Source organism: Bombus terrestris, chromosome 2 (assembly GCF_910591885.1).
Source record: "Bombus terrestris chromosome 2, iyBomTerr1.2, whole genome shotgun sequence".
Classification (NCBI taxonomy): domain Eukaryota; kingdom Metazoa; phylum Arthropoda; class Insecta; order Hymenoptera; family Apidae; genus Bombus; species Bombus terrestris.
In genome coordinates, this window is record NC_063270.1 from 14,593,077 (window position 1) to 14,613,342 (window position 20,266).

The following is a 20,266-nucleotide window of genomic DNA, read 5'->3' on the forward strand; positions in this document are numbered from 1 at the left end:
CTACTTGGACAAGACGTCGCGCGCCTAGCTGGAACGGGCTACGCCCATTGGACACGACCACGGCGCGGGACCTTTCGCGCCCCGTTCCGATTGGCTGGCTAGACCCCGCTCGGGCGTAGCCAACCCCGTGCGCCGTCAGACATGGCCGTGGAATGGCTGCGGATCTCTGGCGGCGGACGGGACGCTTCTGTCGTTGCTACTGCTTCTGCTGCTTCTGCCGCCGTGTTGTTGCTCGAAATAGCCTGCCGCCTGATTCTCCTCGTCTCTGACGCGCTATCGATCCCCCTTCGGCGTATACCGAAGAGAAGAGTACCTCGCGAAATGCCACAGGTTTCAGAGAATCTTTACCACTCGAGCCCGCGAAATACGTATCCCTCTGTCCCCCCCCCCTTCCGCCGCTCCTACTCCCCCTCGCCAGTCTACTTTTCTCTCTCTCTTTACCCTTCTCCCTTTCTCCTTTACTTCCTTCTCTCGCTTCTTCGTCTTTACCTGATCCTCCTCTCAGGCCACGGCATCTTTCCTTCTTTTTTTATTTTTCCTGTTAAACCGTCGCTTTCCTTCCCGCGAACGTTCCTCGGATCTTCTTTCCTCCTCGCTCCGTTATTCGCGCCGATAGCACACATACCTGTCCGTATGCATGTGTGTACGCGCCCTCTGTTCGACTCACGAGACATAACCTTATCGCGAGGCTCGTTTTGTGACGGAGGCGTGTACCGAGGCAATGCGTTGCTTTCTATCGATTAAGGACCTCTTCGAGCTATTGTTCGATGGTTTTAAAGGATCGATACCGGTGGACTTTTGCTTTTCTCTCGGTTACGAGTTATCTTCCGTCGATCTTGCACCGGAGAAATATGTTGGGCTCACTGGTCGATTAGCATTGTTTATAGCGTTCGGCTGCCACTCGAACAGAGTCCACGCGTAATTTTCGTCGTGTTTGATAGACGCTTCCGTTTGTTGTAACGAAGAACAGTGCGAAGAATTTAGGTTTCACGGTTTATGCTTCTCTATATATTCGCTGATCGTGATAACAGACTTCGGTTGTACGTTTACGTCGATGCGTTCTTAAATTTCATCGAACTCGAGACACTGTCGGCTGTCGGAAACGCGTGACATACGACATACGAGAAAAAAAGAACGTACTCGTCGCCCGCGTGCCGCCATAATTAGCCGTAAACAAGTGGCCTCTATAAATTATATCACGGTGGACTGGTTAACCTTATTACGAGGGTCGACCATAGACTACTGAAAAGCTGTCAAGATTATTATAGGGTCCCGTGAAAAATCGACCGACCCATGAATGTGTCGATTCGTAACCCAGCGCCTGTGTAAGTATAGTCCTCCGTCCTATTTTATCTTCCTTCTACGGACAATTATATTCTTTCGAAAATGTCTCGTAAAATCGAATTTCCTTTATTTTCTTTAGTCTTGCATACCCATCTACCGAACAATTTTCAATCGAAACGATACATCGAAGCTTCGAAATTGATTCAGTTAGAATGAAACAATTATTTGAATCTACGTATATACCAATTACATAGCAGACGTATTCTGTCGAGGTTAATTGTTTGGTATCTAAAAAATTGATTTAAAAAAGCTAGCCATGTATTCCGATACTGAAATTAAGAAATCTTCAAAAAATGAAGTTGATCAACTTGTGGCTTTTGACTAATTCATATGTTCTTTTATACAGTTTTATAATTGTTCGTTTAAAAGGAAATGTTTCGTCGCAAGTAGTTACACGAGTAAAGTTGTCAACGATTCGATCGTTTTAACGATTTGAAAAAACGTTATTAACGCATCTTTTTTATTTCATCGTCGACTTTTATTAATTTGCACAATGCACTACCTCCTAATCGTGTGATTTGTCCGATTATCAACCGTCGATCGTATTTTAACATCGGAATTATAATGCTTCCGTTTTTGTGCATCCTGTTATTATCGTGCTGTAAATCTTACGACGAAGACATATATACGGAATTTCATAATCGCGAGAATCCCCGGGCGTTGGATTTTTTTGCACATTTTATCCGCAACTCGACCAGCAGTAAATCGTATTGCGCCAACCTTTAAGAGGCAGTAAAATGTTATAATACGTAATAACTGTATGAGAATTAATTAGCGAGAAATTGATGCCTCTTCCCAAATCAGATTCTACTTAACCTCCAAGTACTTTGTCTACAAGGCGTTTTAGTAGATCGAATGGAAGGATAGTTAATTTTACGAAAATGAGAAATTCACTGTAGTCCCGTATGCGCTCGTGTTCCGTACACAGGAAAAGGAAAACAAATGGAAAACATACGAAAGATATGATAATTAGGCTGCGCATATTTATGGAAATTCGTATAATTAAAAAATGGAATTTAGCTAGGCAATTGTTTAGTTTCCTTGATATTGATAACGAGTACCATATATTTTTATATTTTATATATTTTTTTACGTTATACGCAATTTGTGTATTTTGCACCTTCAAATTCCCCATAAATTCTTAAAAAACCACAGTCTAGTGATAGTCGAATAAAAATGAATCCCTTCCCGATTCGTACACATCACGATGTGTATCGTACTTGAAATCGTGGATACGTAGTAAGAATAAAACGTTCTATCCGTATTTGGCGCGTAGTTCGTCTTGCAAAATCGCGAAGCCAGTTCCGCGAACAAAGAAATACGATTAGTTTTTCTTGTCGGTTGACGTAGTGATTGTACCTGTGACGAAAAAATATATGTCACAGGTATGACAGGCTATTCGTTCCTATGCAATGTCGAGCCATTGTTCTGCGGCTAGCTCGTTTGACCCGACAAGACGATAAATGGGAAAATGAACGTGGCCTATGAGTTACGATTTTCCGTCTACGGTAATTATTATTGATTTTTCAACGAATCTCCATCGTTTATTTAACTCTCGCGATCGAACGAGAGAAAATTATGAACTGATATTTCAAATAAAAATATAAAAACTACGAGGGTGATAGAAGAAGGAGAAGAAATATTTACGTAATATCTTTTAAATAGTCGTTCTTTCTTTCGACGAGTTTTATTTTTCCATTATGAAACATATTTTCTATTATGTAAGGTACAGTTGTTTGAAAATAAACAATATAATGTAATAATATGTGTTACTTGTTGCGTTCGATTTAGACTTTTGAGCTTGATAAGCATGTTCAGTGCGTCTGACTATATATTGGACAATTCTACTTTGCGCGCTCTAGTTTGAAGTGATAGATACCGACGTAAATAACGTAAGTAATAGATGATTAATAAAAAAAGTTCGATGTATCAGCGCAATATTAGAAAATTATAATATTTATATGCTCATTTGTTATTCTTGTTGTAGATATTAGTAGAAAAAAAACAATTGTTGATCAAATTGGCATACACAAAAATGAAACGAGAGAAAAACAAAAATAACAATAACGAGTTTTATTTTTTGTTTTTAACAAAGCATTTGGATTTGTTTTAGAATACATGTTCCAAGATATTGTGTAATGCAATACAAAATTCAACGTGTATAGTATAATAAAATAGATAACTTTCAGTAATATTATATTAGCATTTTTATGCTAGAGTAATGTATAAGCGGAAATGTTTTCGTTTCATTCGAAAACCGAATAAATCTAAGATCTATTCTCGAACAGCTCTGAATAATCATATATTATTAATTAATGGTCATTTTGGGTAGTATCCTATCCACCTTCTGTATGTTACATTCATTGTTTCTTCTACTATATTATCTATAGGACGTATTATGAAAGGTATGGATGCTAAACCTATAATGGTTGGAATCCATTTGCTTTTTAAGAACACATTATTACTTCTTTTTTGTACAAATTGAACAGCAGCGCAAACTCTGTTAATCGTCAAACCAGGCACGACTACAGATGCAAATGACTGCCACAATAAAGTGTCTGTCATGGAAAGTACAGTATTTTTTGTTGCTTTTGGAGTTACATTATCCTGAAACGTACAATTTATATTTATAGTAGTCTTATTAATATGTATAGTATGTTTAAATAATATTTTTCTTATGAATTGCTCACTTGATAAGCTTTAAAGCCATTGTTAATTGTGTCTGCAAGAACGTAGCCACTGGCTACAGCGTAACTGAGCCATACGATTGAATTTGGAACTATAGATCTAAAAGCTTCTCCAATTTCATTTGCATATCCTGAAAAGGGATTGAAAAATGTCATTCATAATGTTAATGAATGAAAATAATAAGAAACTGTTTAAAAGAGCGACTACAATAATCTTTCATTACCCAAATATCTGATAGGTGTATCACGGTATAAATCCACTTCTTTTTTTATGTCCATGGTAAAAATTTTGTTTATCAAATTTTCAGATTACTAAACATAACCTAAATTCATGCACTGTAAAGTTACTCGATATAATAAATGACGCTCATTGGCGTAGTATCGATTTTTTCCAAAATATAAATTGCATAACTTACAAATAATTAGGCGCGCTTCTGTGAAATTACTTGAAGTAAATAATTATTTTCATACAATTACAGAATACATGATAAAAGATTATTGTCTTCTAAAAAGATTCGAGAGATCTATAGTCAAAATTTTAAATCTAGAGACTTTTACTTCTTGGTAACTCTGTTGTAATATCAACAATTTACCCGTAGTAAAGGATTCAAAATAATGTGAAGACAAAGTTTAACGAACAAATACAATTTGATTTGTACGTACAATTGTAAGAAAGAAATAAATTTATAAATTAGAAAACGATTTAAAAATTAAACTTCTAGTAATGTTCTATTTCAAATACTACATGAATCCTTATAGAACGTAATCAATATTGCCATAGACTTCATTGTTGAGTGAATTTTTAATTTTATGAAAGACAACAATTAACGATATATAAAATAACTAAAACTTGAAATAATTATATCAAAATTCCTACACATTAATCACATAATTGAACGTTAGTAAAAGTAATTTGAATAAGTACTAAGGAATATCTAGATTTTTTATTTATAAAAGAAAATAATTTAACAAATAATAATAGTCTCAGGAACAGAGTATATAAGCATTACAATAGTGAATTTGTATTAACGTACTCAAGTATGGCGCTCAATCCTATTATCTCGTATAACATAACCTTGCAAAGTCCTTTAAACAAAAGAAATGTTGTCTCTAATTCTAACGGAATAGTTTGCTCTTCCAGAAATATGACAGGACCGTAATATTCGTAAGTGAAAATAGCTCATATATCACCATTCAACATGGTAGATCTCAATTTAATTAGAGAATATCTTAGTATACAAATTAATGAAATAATTTGTTGGTGGTGGTTTTACATCAATGAAATTTCATGGCAGTTGCTAATAGCTGTTACTGCGTATCTTTGCGTTTGTATTTCTCTTTATTCAATCTTGAAGAGAGTTAACCACACAGCGTGGCAGCTTCCGGGTCCACCTGCCAGAATACTGTTAGTTACAGCTCATCCTGATGATGAGGTCATGTTTTTTGGTCCACTGGTGTACTGGGTTACAAGATCAAAGGATAGTAAGATTTACCTCCTCTGTCTTAGCAATGGTACGTTTATTAATCCCACATGAATTTATTATATTCTGGATGTTAAAAAATCTCTACATATCATTTTAGGTGGAGATAAGAAGAGGAAAGAAGAATTATGGAAATGTGCAAAACTATTAGGAATTCCAGAAGATAATGTAACTATAGTGATGTAAGAAATTGTTTCATCTATCTAATTTACAAAATAACTTCTTGGTAATTATTTGAATACAGTTCAATATTACCTTTTTAATCTTCTATCTTAGTTCAATAAATACATGTATAGGAATACAGAGTTACCTGATGATCGAAATGTACAATGGCCAACAGAGATAGTGGCAGAATGTATCTTGCAACATATAGAGATTTATAAAATCAATGCAGTTGTAACATTTGATAAACATGGGATAAGCAAACATAAGAATCATATTTCTTTATACTATGCCATAGCTGCGTTATGCATAGAAAAAAAAGTACCACATTGTTAGTATTATTTATTGGTGTATTAAATTGACATTTAAAACATTTTAAATAATTGAATCTCTTTTCAGATTGTAAACTATATATTTTAGAATCTGTGAATATAATTAGAAAGTATGTACAACTTTTAGATTTGCCAATTAGTTTGTTATCTGCTTCATATTGGTATTTATTAACATATGATCAAAAAAATAACATAAAAGTAAGTGTGCAGTTAACATATATATGATTTCTAGCAAAACTCTCATTTCTATCATAGTTGCTAACATAAAGGAATTACCTTTACAGAAAGCTATGGCTGCACACGAGTCACAATATGTTTGGTTTCGAAAATTGTACATGATATTTTCGCGGTATACATTCATTAATACCTTACAAGAAGTGTGTGCTCTTGATTTGGAATTGGATCTCCAGTTTGATGATGAATAATCTATGTACATTAATTTATACTATTGTACAAATTGTAATTAATTGTACATATTGAAGAATTAAATTTATCTAATAATGTACATATAATAAAGACATTATACCATTCTCAAAGAAACTTCAGAAATGTTTGTAAACACTGATGCAAATACAGTTTAAGTAGAAAGTATTTTTTTATTCGGTCTTACAGAAATATACAATTGTTTAGAAATAAGAATGTATCTCAAGAAATAAAAATGTATTCCAAGAAAAACAATAAACACATTTTTTATTATATGTAATTTGTGCATTACTTTTACTTATTTCATTATTCTATTGCAAATTTGTGTAGATAAAGTATAATCCTCAGTTTGATATGTTCTTATTACATATATGTAATATACAGAATTTGTTTTCAACGTATTGTGCATCCAACAGAACTTTGAATTGATATTAAAGAATTTGAGCAAGTACGAAATTATTGCAAGTTACTTGCTATTCTAGATTTTAGATATATCCATTTTTAAAATCTGTCTCTTAACGATAACGTACAATATACGTGATAATTTCTCATAATTTAAATCGTATTAGATTTGGCACAGTTAAGATTTGTGCATGAAGTATGATTAGAATTATCTTCATATTGTCTTTTTAACATTTAACATTTTTTACAGTATAATTTGATCTTTTATAAAATAGCAATAGATCTGTGACATAAAATTGAACTATGCATGCTGGAAGAAATCATAATTATTAAATTATAGATCTTTTAAGTATTTTTATCATTTACTAAATATAAGTAGAAAATTTAAAATATAATTATTTGGCTCTTTCCTCCAACATAATTAAAATACTTCACTAGTAATACATCATATCAGTAATTTTCTTATTTTATCCTAAAGAGGTACAAAAAAGCTGCACCTTTTATGTAAAAAAAATCTCCATTAGAATGACATCAAATAGAACGTAATGATGCAGTCTGCATTTATAGTCTTACATAATATAAAGATAATATTAAATAGACTTGTAATATGAAACAATATATTAATGCATAGTAGAAATTTGTGAGTACGAATTATAAGTATATATAAGCATATCTTTGTATAGCAAATAGTTTAGAAAGAATACTCTCTGTGCACTTATATTACTCGTATCTCGCGATACGCACGTATATACAGTTTTGCTCAAAATAAACTATACTTTATCAACAGATATGTACGAAATATGGAATGTTCTCGTATGTCTTATACTGCATACATAGAAGTTCAACAAATAATCGAAGGAGTTAATATTATGAAAGATAAAATCTTATTTATCTTAAAATATCACTTAACGAATTCATACCTTTAAAACAAAATAAATGCTTACAAGACAGTCGCATAAAATGGACGGCATAAAGTGTTCCCGCAAGATCCTCGATCAGTAAACTACTACAACATTAATCAATTAGTAGAATACTGAATTTAGGTACATAGAGAAGAATAACATCAAATTCATCATTAATTCTTGTAGAGTAGATGTCTTCAATGTTTCGTAAACAAGAATGTTGAAGTTATAGGGGGTTCATCGCGAAGATCTCGCGGGCCGTATCCTAGAATCTATCCTTGACACGATGGTGAGAGCTCAAAGTTCCCATACCGGGTTGAGGAGAATCTGGATCTCCTGGATCTTGCAGGTATTGAAGTTCTTGTAATTCTTGAAACTTCTCATGATCTCTAATATGTGCATAGTTAGCAGATAAACACATTAAATAATGTATGAGACTTAATACAACCAACATGGCAGCTACTGTTGCTAGAATAAACATGATCTCTGCTTTTTCAACAAAATCTTTACAAAATAATTTCACTTCTTGTGGTCCACATACTTTCATATCCTCTACTCTTGTATTATTTGGAAATATAAAACCTTCAAGAAATATAATATATGAAATTTTATCTACCCATAGTAATTAATTAATTAATAAATGCATTTTTAAAAAAAATGAATTATACTTACTAAATTGAGTGAAATCAATGCATTGATCAAGAGACTGGACACGAGGATTACTGCATAAACCCCAGAATATAGTAAAAATCCAAGCAATTATAACCAAAAATGCAAATATTAGGAGCCATCCTAATTGTAATATATAAGTAATTGTCATGAACTAAAAAATGTAAAGAATATTCTATTTATGCTGCTTCATACTGTGATATTATAACTAATAACATTAAAGTTACATACAACAGCACATGAGATACGTCCACCAACTCTGGACCTCCAGGCTCTATATACTTTATGTCTTGTAGCTCCAGTTGCAAGGCAACCAACACATAATATCATAAAACCTAAAGCTGCCATACTAGCACCAAGTGTTGCAAAAGTCAATTGAACAGGCTCTAACCATCCAAGTCTTAAATGAAATACCTTAAATACACAATTATAAACAAACACATTAAATGTATAATGTATATAAAAAAAACATTATAATAGGATCATAGTGACAACTTACCTGATCCATCATTAAAGAGCCCAATGTAACACCTCTATACATTGTACCACAGAATATACCAACTCCTAAGCAACACATTATTGTTGCAATAAGAGTTGCATATGGTACTCTGGCCATACAATCATTGCACAAACTCCCTACAGACGTTAAAAAGATAATTTATTAATGATTTAGTATATATAAATTAATGATATTGTCTCAAAAGTTATAAAATAGATTATTACTGACTTCCAAAGTTTGTATACTAACATATACGTAAGTTTATATTATAAAGAACTTACTACAAGATCGATCTTCATAATCAAGCATATGAAGACTTTTTTCGGAAAATCTATCTATACTAATGTTACTATCAAACCGTCTACGTAACGGTAAACTATCACTTGCACCTTGATCGTTCCTCATCTTTAATCATAAATGACTCTAACATTCGTTTGAATGAAGTGTGAAGCGATGATTGAACGATGAATGAGTAATGTTTCCACATATATGTATGACAGATAAGATTATCATGCATATCGTACGATTACCCGCGATATTGGATCGTTACTAGGAAAGGTTTCTATTCGAGGAAGAAGATCTTTTATCACTATCGTACATAAATAAACAATTGTTGTAAATTTGTTGCTTACCCATCTTTCGATTTTAATGTTGTTCAAGGTTAAGTTCGTTTTAGGTGGGTACTGCCCGTTGTAGATTCTGAGACTACAATGCTAGAATTCTCTCAATTAATGTCGTAATTGGATGTCATTCTACTGTATTAGTGAGCAACATCCCACACGTTTCTCGTAATTACACATCCGCACATTACACCATTTGTTAATAGATATTCTACGGGTTCTGACAGACTACTATTGTTAATTGGCCCTTAGAATATTTCGAAAATATTTTCTTCTATTTTATTCGTCTCGTTTAACAGAATAAATCAGGATATGTTAATATTGTGTAATAATTATTGCATTTTAAGTAAAATATATGTATTTTTTGAGAATATCATTTGTTTTTGAATAAGCCTTTAAAACAAACCAATATGGCGACAAAAGGAAAAGTGAATGGGATCGTTGTCCTCTCGATTATAGATTGTAGGGCACGTAGTAAATCAAACTGTTCCTTTTTACAACAATCAACTATTATTCTAATATTGAATTATAGCTGTAGTTTTTATTGACTTGAATACCTTTATTTTAAATTTGATTGAAAATTACATTTGATTTTATATTTTGTATATGATAAAATAAAAGATATTAAATCTTTTATTATAGAATCTTATTAATAATAATAATATTTTTATTAATAGTAATAAAATTCTGATATAGGTTTATAAATATAGAAAAAAAATTAAGATGTATCTACTTTCTTATATTTAAAAAATCAACTACTTAAAAGATATTGTATATATGCTATGTAAATATAAAAAATATAATTTTGCTCTTATTATAAGAAAATTACTTTTCGAAGAGCGAGTTAAATAAGGTATTCCAAGTTATTTTCTCTGAAATAAATGCAAACAAGGCTCCACTTTTTTTTTAATTAAATGGGATAGGAAAGCTAAGGAGTAATTTGTTGAGGGAACAAAGAGGAGCTCCTCCTATTTTTAAAAATAGAAAGTTATATTAATATTATCATATATTAATAAAATTTTCTATAAATTTTAAATCACAAAAGTATTCTTCGTCACTATTTTTTAGACTATGTATATCTTATTTGCCTGTCCCAAATGGCAAATATTATTTCGTTCGTTCTTCCAGTAGTCGCCCGAGAAGAATTTGTTGCATAGATATGTAATAGTTTAAAAAAAAAGTCGGTGTCTGCACTAATTTGGGTAGAAATAGCTTAGAATATTTTATTTGGCCCACCCTCTATATTTTATACAAAACAATTTATATCTAAATGTATAGCTAAAAACTACCGGATGTTCTTACTCTTCGGTTGAGCAAAGTATTTAATAACTCCAGGTAGGTGGCATAATTTTTCTTTAACAATATGTGGTACTTCCACGTTTTGTTGATAATTCTGATTATATTTTATAACCATACCATTATTACCTTTATAGATTATATCATTGCCATTGCTCTGAGGACTTACCTTAAAATAATAAATTTGATCAAATTATGTTATCTCATTTTACTGATTCTAATATTATTAATGTAATTTATAAATATACTTACAGTTAAAGTAGAACCATCTCTGTAATCAACATGAATATCTCCAGAAGATAATTTTGTCGCAGTACCTATACCTGGAATTGATACTTTACAAAAACTATTACCAATATTTCGTATAGAATTCATTTTTCGTGACCGCGATGCTACCGTCGAAATAACAGAACTAGCATCAAAAGACGGCATCTACAATATTAATAAATTATGTATATCATATTTTATTAAAAAAATTATACGTATTTTGTTACTTACGACGGGTGCATTGTTCGTTGCTTGTGAAACATTCTCTTTTCCTCGTAAACAAGGAGAATCACTTAAAGCCGCATTAGGCTTACGTCCAATAAGAATAGGAAAGCAGGAATATCCTGTAGCTGTTTCTAAAGATGTTAAAGTAGACTCTATCAACAAACAACGCTGATAACATTCTGAATAATGTTCATAATATGTATCTAAATGGGATGGAAATTCACCCTCGACATAAGTGGAACCGTCACTCCTTTCCATTATTTTTACAATACCATCAACACGTTCAATCTATAACGATAAAAATCTTAATGTCTTCAATATTTACCTACAATTTATGATATTTATTTTTATACCTTTACGCCATCATAAAAGTGAATTTCACAATTTGGATGTGGTCCATTTTCCATAAATTGACATTTTGATCGTTCAGTGTACATCGTTAATTTCGGAGTTTTTGCTTTTACAAGTTTTATGAAACGAGAAGCATATATGTACTTTTTATGATGATGAGCAGGTAAATTTTCGTATGAATAAATGCTATCTGCCCCACGAGTCGGTAAAGGGAGTGGTAAATTACCAATATTCGTTAATGATGTTGGTTTGTAGAGAATAATTCTTAAACCATCACTCGATATTCGACACACTTCACTTATTTTTTCCTACAACAGAAAGACAATTATATATATATTCACGTGAAAAATTTATTTAAACATTAATTTTTTAATACATACCATGCCATTTCTACGTTTAATAAACTCGACGCAAACTTCGCCATTATCTAGAATAGTAAGAATTGCAGTTTTTGTCTTATGTCTCACAGGTTGCAATCTTTTAGATGACAAAGGTGAGACTGATAATTTTCCACCATTTTCTGTACTTTCAGAACAGTTTTCAGCTTTTTCTTTCTTCCTATGTTTATCATACTTGTGTTTGTCAATTTCTTGATATCCATTGGAACTGGTATAGAGCTCACATTGTGAGAAAACTTTACTTTGTGGTACTAATGGTATTCCAGTTAATACGGGATATTCTTTAGCGCGATAATTTATACCATTTGTTCTTTGTGAATGCATTCTTACAACAGGCTCAGATGAAGGATCACTTTTCGCGCTAAACATAGGTCCAAGGGCACTAGACATAATGGGCGTTGATGATATTCTCTCTTCCGACCTACAACGCATTCTTGGCTTTCCATATGAAGACAATGTTCTTCCAACCCCTGAATCAACGATACCATCTCCCAATAATCCTTTGTTCATATTATTCTTTTCCTATTAATACAAATATCTATAATAAGCTGATTGATTTTTTACACGATTTTTTTATTTATTACTTACGTTGTATAATTTATTTTTTTTTATATTAGTGATAAACGGATGTTTCGGAATATCACGCAAGCGGATTCTATCTTTTGGATTTTTTTTTAATAACTTATCTATTAGGTCTTTAGCATTATCTGATAAATGAGCTGGCATGATATAATCAGCCATCACCACACGTGTTAAAGTGCTTTTAACAGCATCTGTATCAAATGGAGGTTTGCCAACTAATAGAGTATATAGCATGCATCCTAAACTCCATACATCTGCTTCCAAACCATGTGATGACCTTGTTGCTATCTATAATAAGATAAGCAATTAGTATTATATTCTAATTATTCTATATTCCTTACATATAATTACAAATTATTTGACAGACCTCAGGTGATATATAATTAGGAGTACCACACATGGTCAAGTGTTTCTCATCAGGCCTTGTTAATTGGGTAGCTAGACCAAAATCTGCTATTTTCTATAAATTAAGATTAAACTACTTTTAATGCATCCAGTTTAATTATTACATTCAAAGATCATATAATTTTACTAAATAGGTTTTTTTACCACTTGCATGTCCTTAGTCAGAAGCAAATTCGACAAAGACATATCTCTGTGAAGTATCTGGTATGAGTGTAAATATAATAATCCTTGCACTACTTGACTAATTATATGACCAGCTTGTGCTTCAGACAATGCACGAGAGCCTTGCATTTTAAGATAACGTTGAAGTTCTCCATTATGACACAATTCTAATACCAAATAAACATAATTAGCATCTTGGAAAACTGTGTACAGTTCAAGAATAGCTGGGTTCTTTAATTTCGAATGAATTGCTATTTCTTGACCCACTCTATCCACCATCCCAGCAGCTTGCATCAATTTTTTGTCGATCTAAAATTATTTACAATAACTATTTAAATGTTTGTTTACAATAATTGTTTTAAATACATGTAAATTGATATCTGTACGTATATTTAATTTAAAGGATTATTTAAGTTACCATTTTTATTGCGACTTCTATACCACTGCGCAAACATTTTGCTCTATATACACTAGCAAAACCCCCTTTCCCAAGTAAGTTTAATACTTCGTAGTCCTACGATCAGAAATTACTAATTAGACGTTACAATAAAACATGTAAGCGGATAAATTCAAAAAGCTAACCTCTATTTGTTCACCAAAAACCCCCGATAGCGATGGCATTACCGGCCTTCGAGTCATAAAACCATATAATTGCTTCAATCACCACAATCACTATATGATAGTTTTCTTTTACATACAATTTCTTCGAAATTAAATGTATTTAGTAAATATATCAATAAATTAGTAAATAGAAATGACATGGCGCGTTCGCCATATGTAAATTTTATATGGCTTTGAGCTCGGTAGATGGCGCTCTAAGAACATCTTAATTATTATTCGAAATGTTCATAAAATGATTAATTTATAATGAACTAAAGGTAGGTCAGTAATAAAAATATTCAAATTTGTTGTGAATTTAAACGTGTTTTCAATTTCCGTAACTGTAATTCATTCTAAATAACTATAATTACAAATTAATTACAAATAATATACAGCACAATTTTTACATTATGCGAATTGTATTAGTGTTTTAGCGAAATTGGACGAAATATTGAAATGCTGCACAATCTTTTGATATTATCATATGATTATTCTACAATATAAATATTTTGATGTTTAGTTCTTATAATAAATACCTTAGATTTACATTTTTAATTATTAGTTTCACTTTCACTGTGTAAGGAAATAATTCATACTATAATTGTACACTTATTACATCTTTCATTTATGAATTATTTGTGGCACAGGAGTCGTTTACATCGCGTTTTAATTGATTGACCTATGATTTAAACTACCATACATGACAAGTATGGACTATTCTTCTTCGTGAGGTCAGTCTTTAAAAATAATATAACTACAATGAATAATTCAGCGATGTTTAGTACTTTTACGAAAAAAAAGACTGTCAATACATTAAAGTAAAGAATTATTTTGAGTATTCATAGGCATAGAATTCTGACATCGTTGCGCCGGTGGTTGATAAATGGGCTGCGTGCTTCTTTGCTGATTACGTTTTTTGTTATAAGCAGCTTTACTTGCAGGAACAACACCACTTCCACCTCTTCGAAATTCCATACCTGCTATAGAAACTTTTATATACCTTTATGTACCTTAAATATAAATAATCATCGTAAACAAATTATAAATTTACCAGTTATGTGATTTTGAGCTTGGTCGTATCGCAGCTGCCTATTACTGAATCTTTGATCTGATTGTTTTTGATCCATAACATAATCTTGAATAGTTTGATTCTACAAATAAATACAAAACATTTGTTATTTATATACGGTATTGAAAACACATGTTTAAGTATTACGTATGTTTTGCATACATCATCTGTTATAGGTAAGCAATCCACTTGAAGCACTTCTTCATAATTTTCAAACCCTTTGAATTGAACAACACATGTCCTATCTGATACCCCAGTTACTTTTGCGTTATAATACTATATTTTGAAAACATTAAATGAAATTAAATGTAAGTACTACTAGTAGTATAAGCTTTTAATGTACAAATAATTATATTATCTTACCCTATTATCTTCCCAGTATTTAGCAAGACATTTATCACCTACGCGCCAAACCCAGGTACTTCCAACAGAAGGAACATTGGTATTTTGATTGTATTGGCTTTGTCTCCTTTGGCTATTGGATTCTACAATCCCCTTGCCACCAGAAGTCTCATTTGGTTGAAATCTATTCAGTTGGTTTTTGTAATTTTTATCAGTTGTATTTGCAGGATAAGCTCTATGTGTTCCATCTTCTTGTGCTCGATTATGTCTGGCATAAGAATCATAAGATTGTTTATTCCTGGTATCGGTCTCATAGTGATTATAACTCCTGCCTGCTCCAAAATGTTTGCCTTGTTGGTCTTGCGGAGCTTTATAATAATTATTACTATTCATAACGTTTGCCCCATCTGTACGTATTTGTACATTAGAATTTCGAGAATCATTTAACTGAGGTTTCTGATACGTTTTATGTAAATTATCTTGTTGAGAATAATTATGATTATCCTGATTTCGTTGAAACCTTGGTGGTTTATTTTGTTGAGAATGATTTCCACCGTTATATTGCAAATATTGAGTAGTAGAACTATTAAAGTTTGATTTTTTGCTACCCTTACTTTCCTCTAAATGTCTTGGAGGAACTTGATACTCACGACTTCCTTTTTGAGATCTACATAAAGAAGACCTTTATTAACGAATATGCTTATAATTTACACTATTGTACAAATTTTACCCATGATAAAGCATACCTTCCACCCTTTCCACTTTGTGATTCATTACTTTTAAGTTCAATTTTGTCATAATTGTTTTCCGTATGTTGAGTATAACTATTCTGAGGTGGATTGGTTGGTTCCGTAGATTCGGATTGTAAAGGTAATTTATCTTCCAGAAAATCAAAAAGAGATATTTTTCCACTACTTGGTTTACCTTCTTCTACCTTTTTATCGAATCGTTTATTTCGTGGTTCACGCGATTCTCGTGGCTCTTTAAACGTACTAAAATAATTGAAACAGGATTGATAGTCAGTAAGTCATAAAAACTAATATTTTAAAATAAAAGAAAATAGATATACTTGTGTTTATCTGTCTTTTGCAAACTTTTCAAAGCTTTATCAACGTTATTACGATTAACTTTTAAGGCATATTCTGCTTGTTCTATAGAAAAGCCTTGATCTATGATTCTTTGTACACTGTGATCTAGAAGCTATAAAACAATTACACGAGAGTAAAATTGTTTTAAATATTTATATTATGGATATTTCATAGAAATTACCTGCTTATTTCCTCCACCAAAAATTTTCTTGCTGCCTTGTTTAGCAGCTTCTGCTATAGCATCTTTACGTTGAGCTTCAAACTCTGTATTTTCTTTACTAGACTTTTCTTTTTCTGCTAAAGCTTTAAAGTTTTTGTCATGTTCAGAAACTTTTATAATTTTTTTCCCAAATGGTATCCATGGTGGTGGACCACCTTCTTCTGTAGATCTCATTCTTGTATGTAGTGCTAATTTCTGTTACAAAATATATTTCTTAGTTTCATGTATATTAGAATTGAATGATACAACATACTTTGTTCAGTTCCCATTTTTCTACAAGATTTGTTACTTTTCCCCCAAGTACTTGTGCTATGTTCGATGGCCTTAGCAAAATAATTCCATGGGACATTGCTACATTCCCACAACCAATTAGTATCTTTGTACCAGGAGGTGTATTTAAACTGCAATAATTAAATTTATCATACCAATTTTCTCACATAAATTATAAAAAGACAATTATTATTTATACATATAATTAATCAAGTAATGGTTATATACCTTAAAAATGAAATATGTTCAACTTCTATAGCTTGAAAATTATTTTTACCATCAGTCAAAAAGAATTTTAACAAGCGTGGAGCTGCTCGAGATTCTTCATTGCTTTTAGGAGCAGCTACATTACGTACTTTTTGTATTTGTAATACAATATTACCCTGAACTATATCTCCTTGACCACTGCCAATCTCTCTTAAATCAAGCTATACAATACATAAAAAAATTTTTAACATGTAAATAATTATTTGTTTTTAGGAGAAAGTTATATAAGGAGTTGTTCTTACATCTAATAATCGTTTAATAATTCTTTGTATATCAGTAACACTTTCAGAATCTCTTGCAGCATTGTACCCGTGATCTGTAATGTACCTAATCCAAACATTTATATATATCTGTACATTCAAATTTATAAAAATTTATTCGTGTTTTTAAACACCGACGTTCACAAACGACGAAATACGTCACTTTTTATACGTACCACCCCTTATCTTTCAACTTTTCCATAGTTTGCACCGTCATTTCGCTCTCTAGCCAGGTTTTTCAATGGAACGACCGTTTTGATTCGGCGACTTTCTCAGGTGAAATTTTATATACGTTACATGCGTACATTCGACTTGTACATAAACATGTGTCAGCTGACGTTTAAACCAATAGAGAACAAATCGTCGAAGTACAAACAATTCCGATATTGAAATCAGCTACTTTTATAAATATACGAAATCGTTTATTATATGTAATAATACCACTTTGCTTGTCCAAATAACGAACAAAAGGAACCGCGCCTATTAAACCTCGAATTCTTCGCCACCATCTTGAACATTTAGTATACTGTGATTTTAAGATCGATATATCGGTACTGTGTTGCAATAGTTCAGTATCGATACATCGCTCGTTATTTGAACATGATGCTACTACAGGTATTATTGTCTAACAATAAATGATATTTTTGGCATTTCGTATGACATTTTATTGGATTTTTAAACTTTTGATACATGTATAAAGTCTTAAATGACCATTTATTTACATGTCATTTACAGATTATAAACGAATGTAACATTACTTTTTATATCTATCTAAAAATTGTTTAAGTAATGTTATTTTTATAAGGTAAGTACATGTAGATTTAAAATCTTTTCCAAATGTAATATGTAGTAGGTTATGTAATGATATATAGCTATAAAGTAATTATACTTAAAACAGAATTATAGTGAAACATAACCTCACACAGATTTTAGAAGAAATCGCGTAAATGAGTTCAAGTAGATAAGTAGACTAATTGAATGTAACGCATCGTTATTTGAAAATGATGCTTGAACACATGCGCGGAAAATGGGTCATGAATACACGTCGCACACGCTAAGTTCTAAAATCGAGTGTTGAGAGAAAATAAATGTAACATTTTTCGAATACATATTTGAAATTTCACGGATCATCGGCGATATTGAAAATTAAAATTCCATCATTAGTTTTTATAAAAATATTAACTAAGACAGTACAATATCATTAACCTTTAAATAATTTGATAAATTGTTTATTAATCTATTGAATTATAATTTTTTTTTTATAACCATTGTGTAAGTTTAAATAAAATTCAAAATAAGATCCGAAATATGTGTGACCTCAAGTAAGACCATGCAAAATGTTTCACACAATTCATAAATCAATTACGATCGATAAATTTTACAGAGATCACTACTACCAACAGACCTTATGGTGGCGAAGAATAAGAAAGACATCAATTTGAGCTGATGATTATTACTCGGGTGGAGTCTTGTTTGAACAAACGATGAAATTAGATCAGACAGGAACTAACTTCGGAGATGACGGAACGGTATAAGCACGATTAAGAATATGACCCACTCATATTACCAATGCACCAACAAGAACTGAGTGTACACAATTCCATGATTATCATAGATTACCCATAAGAATTATATAAATGCTTATCGAATAGAAATAAACGTTCCATTTTCATTGTTCTTTACCTAGATTCATCGAGATATATTGAAAATACAATTATTGCTTTAAAAAATACATGAATTTAAAACTACTCGTTTAATTCTACATTTATATATTATAGAAGTGAGAGAAATTAACTATATATTACTGGATCAGATCTCCTAAGTGAAAAATAATTAAGACGTTAAAGGCGTGTTAGATCGAATATAAATAACACCATTACATCTTTCCACGAAACAACCATTTATAACTTGGATAACGCATCGACTGAATTATTGGCATTACTTAGGAGTACAAACATAGAACGTTATCTGTCGTTTCGTATATTTCATGGAATTCTTAAGAGCAAAATAGTTTGTATGCATGTATACATATATATACATTATATTTACGTATGTGCTCTTCACATCATGTATCCTACTATATCATGATAACAGATACAAAAAATCATTTACAATTCTACATATCAAAGAATCATAGTACTATCCAGGAGTTCCATACGCAACAGTTTATTAAGGAGAATATTTCTTAATCACATGTACTTACATCGAATGATCATAAGAATTCGATCGAGTACAATACATTACGTCGTTCGATCGCCTGACGTACACCCGTCGTGTCGTTTTCATTCGTCAGTCATATCAAACCCAGGGAGGACGACAATACACGGATGATTATGGAGCAAGTGGAAATAAATTAAACCTACATTATATCTATAGACACAGCCTATAACAAACGATACAATCTCATTGAATCTCGTTTCTCATAGCTGATATAAGAGTTCTGTACGTACACCATAGCGATTATGTATTTACTTTACCTAACTATATATATACTTAGCATGCGACTCGATGCAAGAATACGAGATGTATCTCGTTGCCTCGTTGCATATATCTGACATGCTATGGTGGAAGACGCGGCCGTACGCGTACCTCGTACTCCACTTTCGGTAGCTCTACCTCTGCCCCTCTCTCTTTCAAAGCGTGAATTTTCCGCGCGTTGGGTCGCAAACAATGGATACACGCAGCATATACGTAAGTAGAGGTGAGGACTTATGCTGCATGGGTACGCACAGGTACGACGATGGGGACACGGTAAACGATCATTCGTAGTGGAAAAGGGAGATTCGACTAACGAAGAACAGAAACAGGACGAAACGTGCGAGAGAGTAAGAAAAAGACGAAACGGAGAGGGAAATAATATGAAAGAGAGAGGGAAATAATCAGGGAGACTGAGCAACACGGTAAACGAGAGAAAGAGAGAGGGCAAAACAGAGAGAGGGAGAG

General features: G+C 31.9%; 5 protein-coding genes and 2 long non-coding RNA genes across 17 annotated transcripts; 3 read left to right on the forward strand and 4 right to left on the reverse strand.

The window, feature by feature from the left end:
• Window positions 1-434: 434 nt before the first annotated feature.
• LOC125387185 lies at window positions 435-3,629 on the forward strand. Of its 3 annotated transcripts, XR_007227748.1 has the most exons (3): window positions 464-1,325; window positions 2,730-2,852; window positions 3,136-3,629. It is a non-coding gene; the product is annotated as an uncharacterized LOC125387185 (long non-coding RNA). The 3 variants fall into 3 exon arrangements; XR_007227749.1 differs by lacking the exon at window positions 2,730-2,852 and having other exon boundaries at window positions 435-1,325; XR_007227747.1 differs by lacking the exon at window positions 464-1,325 and having other exon boundaries at window positions 1,332-2,852.
• Window positions 3,403-4,597, reverse strand: LOC100651117 (mitochondrial fission process protein 1). Of its 3 annotated transcripts, none has more exons than XM_003393827.4 (4): window positions 4,448-4,597; window positions 4,256-4,367; window positions 4,035-4,162; window positions 3,403-3,951 (listed from the first exon to the last, which is right to left on the reverse strand). In XM_003393827.4, exons 2-4 carry the CDS (start codon window positions 4,308-4,310, stop codon window positions 3,664-3,666), a joined length of 471 nt encoding a protein of 156 aa, XP_003393875.2. In that variant the 5' UTR covers window positions 4,311-4,367; window positions 4,448-4,597; the 3' UTR covers window positions 3,403-3,663. The 3 variants fall into 3 exon arrangements, with proteins under 3 accessions (XP_003393875.2, XP_048270484.1, XP_048270483.1); XM_048414527.1 differs by having other exon boundaries at window positions 4,256-4,354; window positions 4,448-4,576; XM_048414526.1 differs by having other exon boundaries at window positions 4,256-4,571.
• Window positions 4,598-4,744: 147 nt separating this feature from the next.
• On the forward strand, window positions 4,745-6,709 carry LOC100651477 (N-acetylglucosaminyl-phosphatidylinositol de-N-acetylase). Of its 2 annotated transcripts, none has more exons than XM_048414525.1 (5): window positions 4,745-5,543; window positions 5,613-5,694; window positions 5,809-6,005; window positions 6,074-6,208; window positions 6,291-6,410. In XM_048414525.1, the coding sequence occupies exons 1-5, from the start codon at window positions 5,231-5,233 to the stop codon at window positions 6,368-6,370; spliced, it is 807 nt and encodes a 268-aa protein (XP_048270482.1). In that variant the 5' UTR covers window positions 4,745-5,230; the 3' UTR covers window positions 6,371-6,410. The 2 variants fall into 2 exon arrangements, with proteins under 2 accessions (XP_048270482.1, XP_003393878.1); XM_003393830.3 differs by having other exon boundaries at window positions 4,757-5,543; window positions 6,074-6,204; window positions 6,291-6,709.
• Window positions 6,583-9,951, reverse strand: LOC100651359 (neuronal membrane glycoprotein M6-a). Of its 2 annotated transcripts, none has more exons than XM_012320170.3 (5): window positions 9,534-9,951; window positions 8,902-9,038; window positions 8,634-8,816; window positions 8,406-8,556; window positions 6,583-8,315 (listed from the first exon to the last, which is right to left on the reverse strand). In XM_012320170.3, exons 1-5 carry the CDS (start codon window positions 9,535-9,537, stop codon window positions 7,999-8,001), a joined length of 792 nt encoding a protein of 263 aa, XP_012175560.1. In that variant the 5' UTR covers window positions 9,538-9,951; the 3' UTR covers window positions 6,583-7,998. The 2 variants fall into 2 exon arrangements, with proteins under 2 accessions (XP_012175560.1, XP_012175559.1); XM_012320169.3 differs by lacking the exon at window positions 9,534-9,951 and adding an exon at window positions 9,183-9,508.
• Window positions 9,952-10,490: 539 nt separating this feature from the next.
• Window positions 10,491-14,004, reverse strand: LOC100651238 (serine/threonine-protein kinase PLK4). 4 transcript variants are annotated; one of them, XM_048410042.1, is made up of 11 exons: window positions 13,790-14,004; window positions 13,626-13,721; window positions 13,190-13,516; window positions 13,008-13,100; window positions 12,647-12,928; window positions 12,041-12,580; window positions 11,663-11,968; window positions 11,534-11,597; window positions 11,316-11,440; window positions 11,070-11,249; window positions 10,491-10,986 (listed from the first exon to the last, which is right to left on the reverse strand). In XM_048410042.1, exons 1-11 carry the CDS (start codon window positions 13,844-13,846, stop codon window positions 10,807-10,809), a joined length of 2,250 nt encoding a protein of 749 aa, XP_048265999.1. In that variant the 5' UTR covers window positions 13,847-14,004; the 3' UTR covers window positions 10,491-10,806. The 4 variants fall into 4 exon arrangements, with proteins under 4 accessions (XP_048265999.1, XP_048265996.1, XP_003393876.3 ...); XM_048410039.1 differs by having other exon boundaries at window positions 11,316-11,461; XM_003393828.4 differs by having other exon boundaries at window positions 11,316-11,597.
• A 107-nt stretch (window positions 14,005-14,111) lies between these two features.
• On the reverse strand, window positions 14,112-17,829 carry LOC100651594 (tudor domain-containing protein 3). Of its 2 annotated transcripts, none has more exons than XM_003393831.4 (11): window positions 17,500-17,829; window positions 17,306-17,390; window positions 17,025-17,224; window positions 16,780-16,927; window positions 16,488-16,721; window positions 16,288-16,418; window positions 15,965-16,210; window positions 15,240-15,885; window positions 15,039-15,152; window positions 14,859-14,958; window positions 14,112-14,784 (listed from the first exon to the last, which is right to left on the reverse strand). In XM_003393831.4, exons 1-11 carry the CDS (start codon window positions 17,538-17,540, stop codon window positions 14,621-14,623), a joined length of 2,109 nt encoding a protein of 702 aa, XP_003393879.1. In that variant the 5' UTR covers window positions 17,541-17,829; the 3' UTR covers window positions 14,112-14,620. The 2 variants fall into 2 exon arrangements, with proteins under 2 accessions (XP_003393879.1, XP_012175562.1); XM_012320172.3 differs by having other exon boundaries at window positions 14,112-14,787; window positions 17,500-17,828.
• Window positions 17,830-17,989: 160 nt separating this feature from the next.
• Window positions 17,990-19,009, forward strand: LOC125385844. The gene is made up of 2 exons (XR_007225535.1): window positions 17,990-18,128; window positions 18,708-19,009. It is a non-coding gene; the product is annotated as an uncharacterized LOC125385844 (long non-coding RNA).
• The last annotated feature ends 1,257 nt before the right edge of the window (window positions 19,010-20,266 follow it).

Excerpts from the sequence above, each read along its gene's own strand:
- LOC100651117 (XM_003393827.4), bottom strand. The coding sequence starts at position 4,310 with ATGGACATAAAAAAAGAAGTGGATTTATACCGTGATACACCTATCAGA. Across the intron at positions 4,163-4,255 it reads TACACCTATCAGATATTTGG|GATATGCAAATGAAATTGGA; the intron begins GTAATGAAAGAT and ends ATCCCTTTTCAG. Across the intron at positions 3,952-4,034 it reads ATGGCTTTAAAGCTTATCAA|GATAATGTAACTCCAAAAGC; the intron begins GTGAGCAATTCA and ends TGTACGTTTCAG.
- LOC100651477 (XM_003393830.3), top strand. The coding sequence starts at position 5,231 with ATGGTAGATCTCAATTTAATTAGAGAATATCTTAGTATACAAATTAAT. Across the intron at positions 5,544-5,612 it reads CCTCCTCTGTCTTAGCAATG|GTGGAGATAAGAAGAGGAAA; the intron begins GTACGTTTATTA and ends ATATCATTTTAG. Across the intron at positions 6,006-6,073 it reads AGAAAAAAAAGTACCACATT|ATTGTAAACTATATATTTTA; the intron begins GTTAGTATTATT and ends ATCTCTTTTCAG.
- LOC100651359 (XM_012320169.3), bottom strand. The coding sequence starts at position 9,306 with ATGAGGAACGATCAAGGTGCAAGTGATAGTTTACCGTTACGTAGACGG. Across the intron at positions 9,039-9,182 it reads TTATGAAGATCGATCTTGTA|GGAGTTTGTGCAATGATTGT; the intron begins GTAAGTTCTTTA and ends TAACGTCTGTAG. Across the intron at positions 8,817-8,901 it reads GCTCTTTAATGATGGATCAG|GTATTTCATTTAAGACTTGG; the intron begins GTAAGTTGTCAC and ends TGTGTATTTAAG.
- LOC100651238 (XM_003393828.4), bottom strand. The coding sequence starts at position 13,846 with ATGACTCGAAGGCCGGTAATGCCATCGCTATCGGGGGTTTTTGGTGAA. Across the intron at positions 13,722-13,789 it reads TTTTTGGTGAACAAATAGAG|GACTACGAAGTATTAAACTT; the intron begins GTTAGCTTTTTG and ends TTCTGATCGTAG. Across the intron at positions 13,517-13,625 it reads TAGAAGTCGCAATAAAAATG|ATCGACAAAAAATTGATGCA; the intron begins GTAACTTAAATA and ends AAATAATTTTAG.
- LOC100651594 (XM_012320172.3), bottom strand. The coding sequence starts at position 17,540 with ATGACGGTGCAAACTATGGAAAAGTTGAAAGATAAGGGGTG. Across the intron at positions 17,391-17,499 it reads AAGTTGAAAGATAAGGGGTG|GTACATTACAGATCACGGGT; the intron begins GTACGTATAAAA and ends TGTTTGGATTAG. Across the intron at positions 16,419-16,487 it reads TTGGTGGAGGAAATAAGCAG|CTTCTAGATCACAGTGTACA; the intron begins GTAATTTCTATG and ends ATTGTTTTATAG.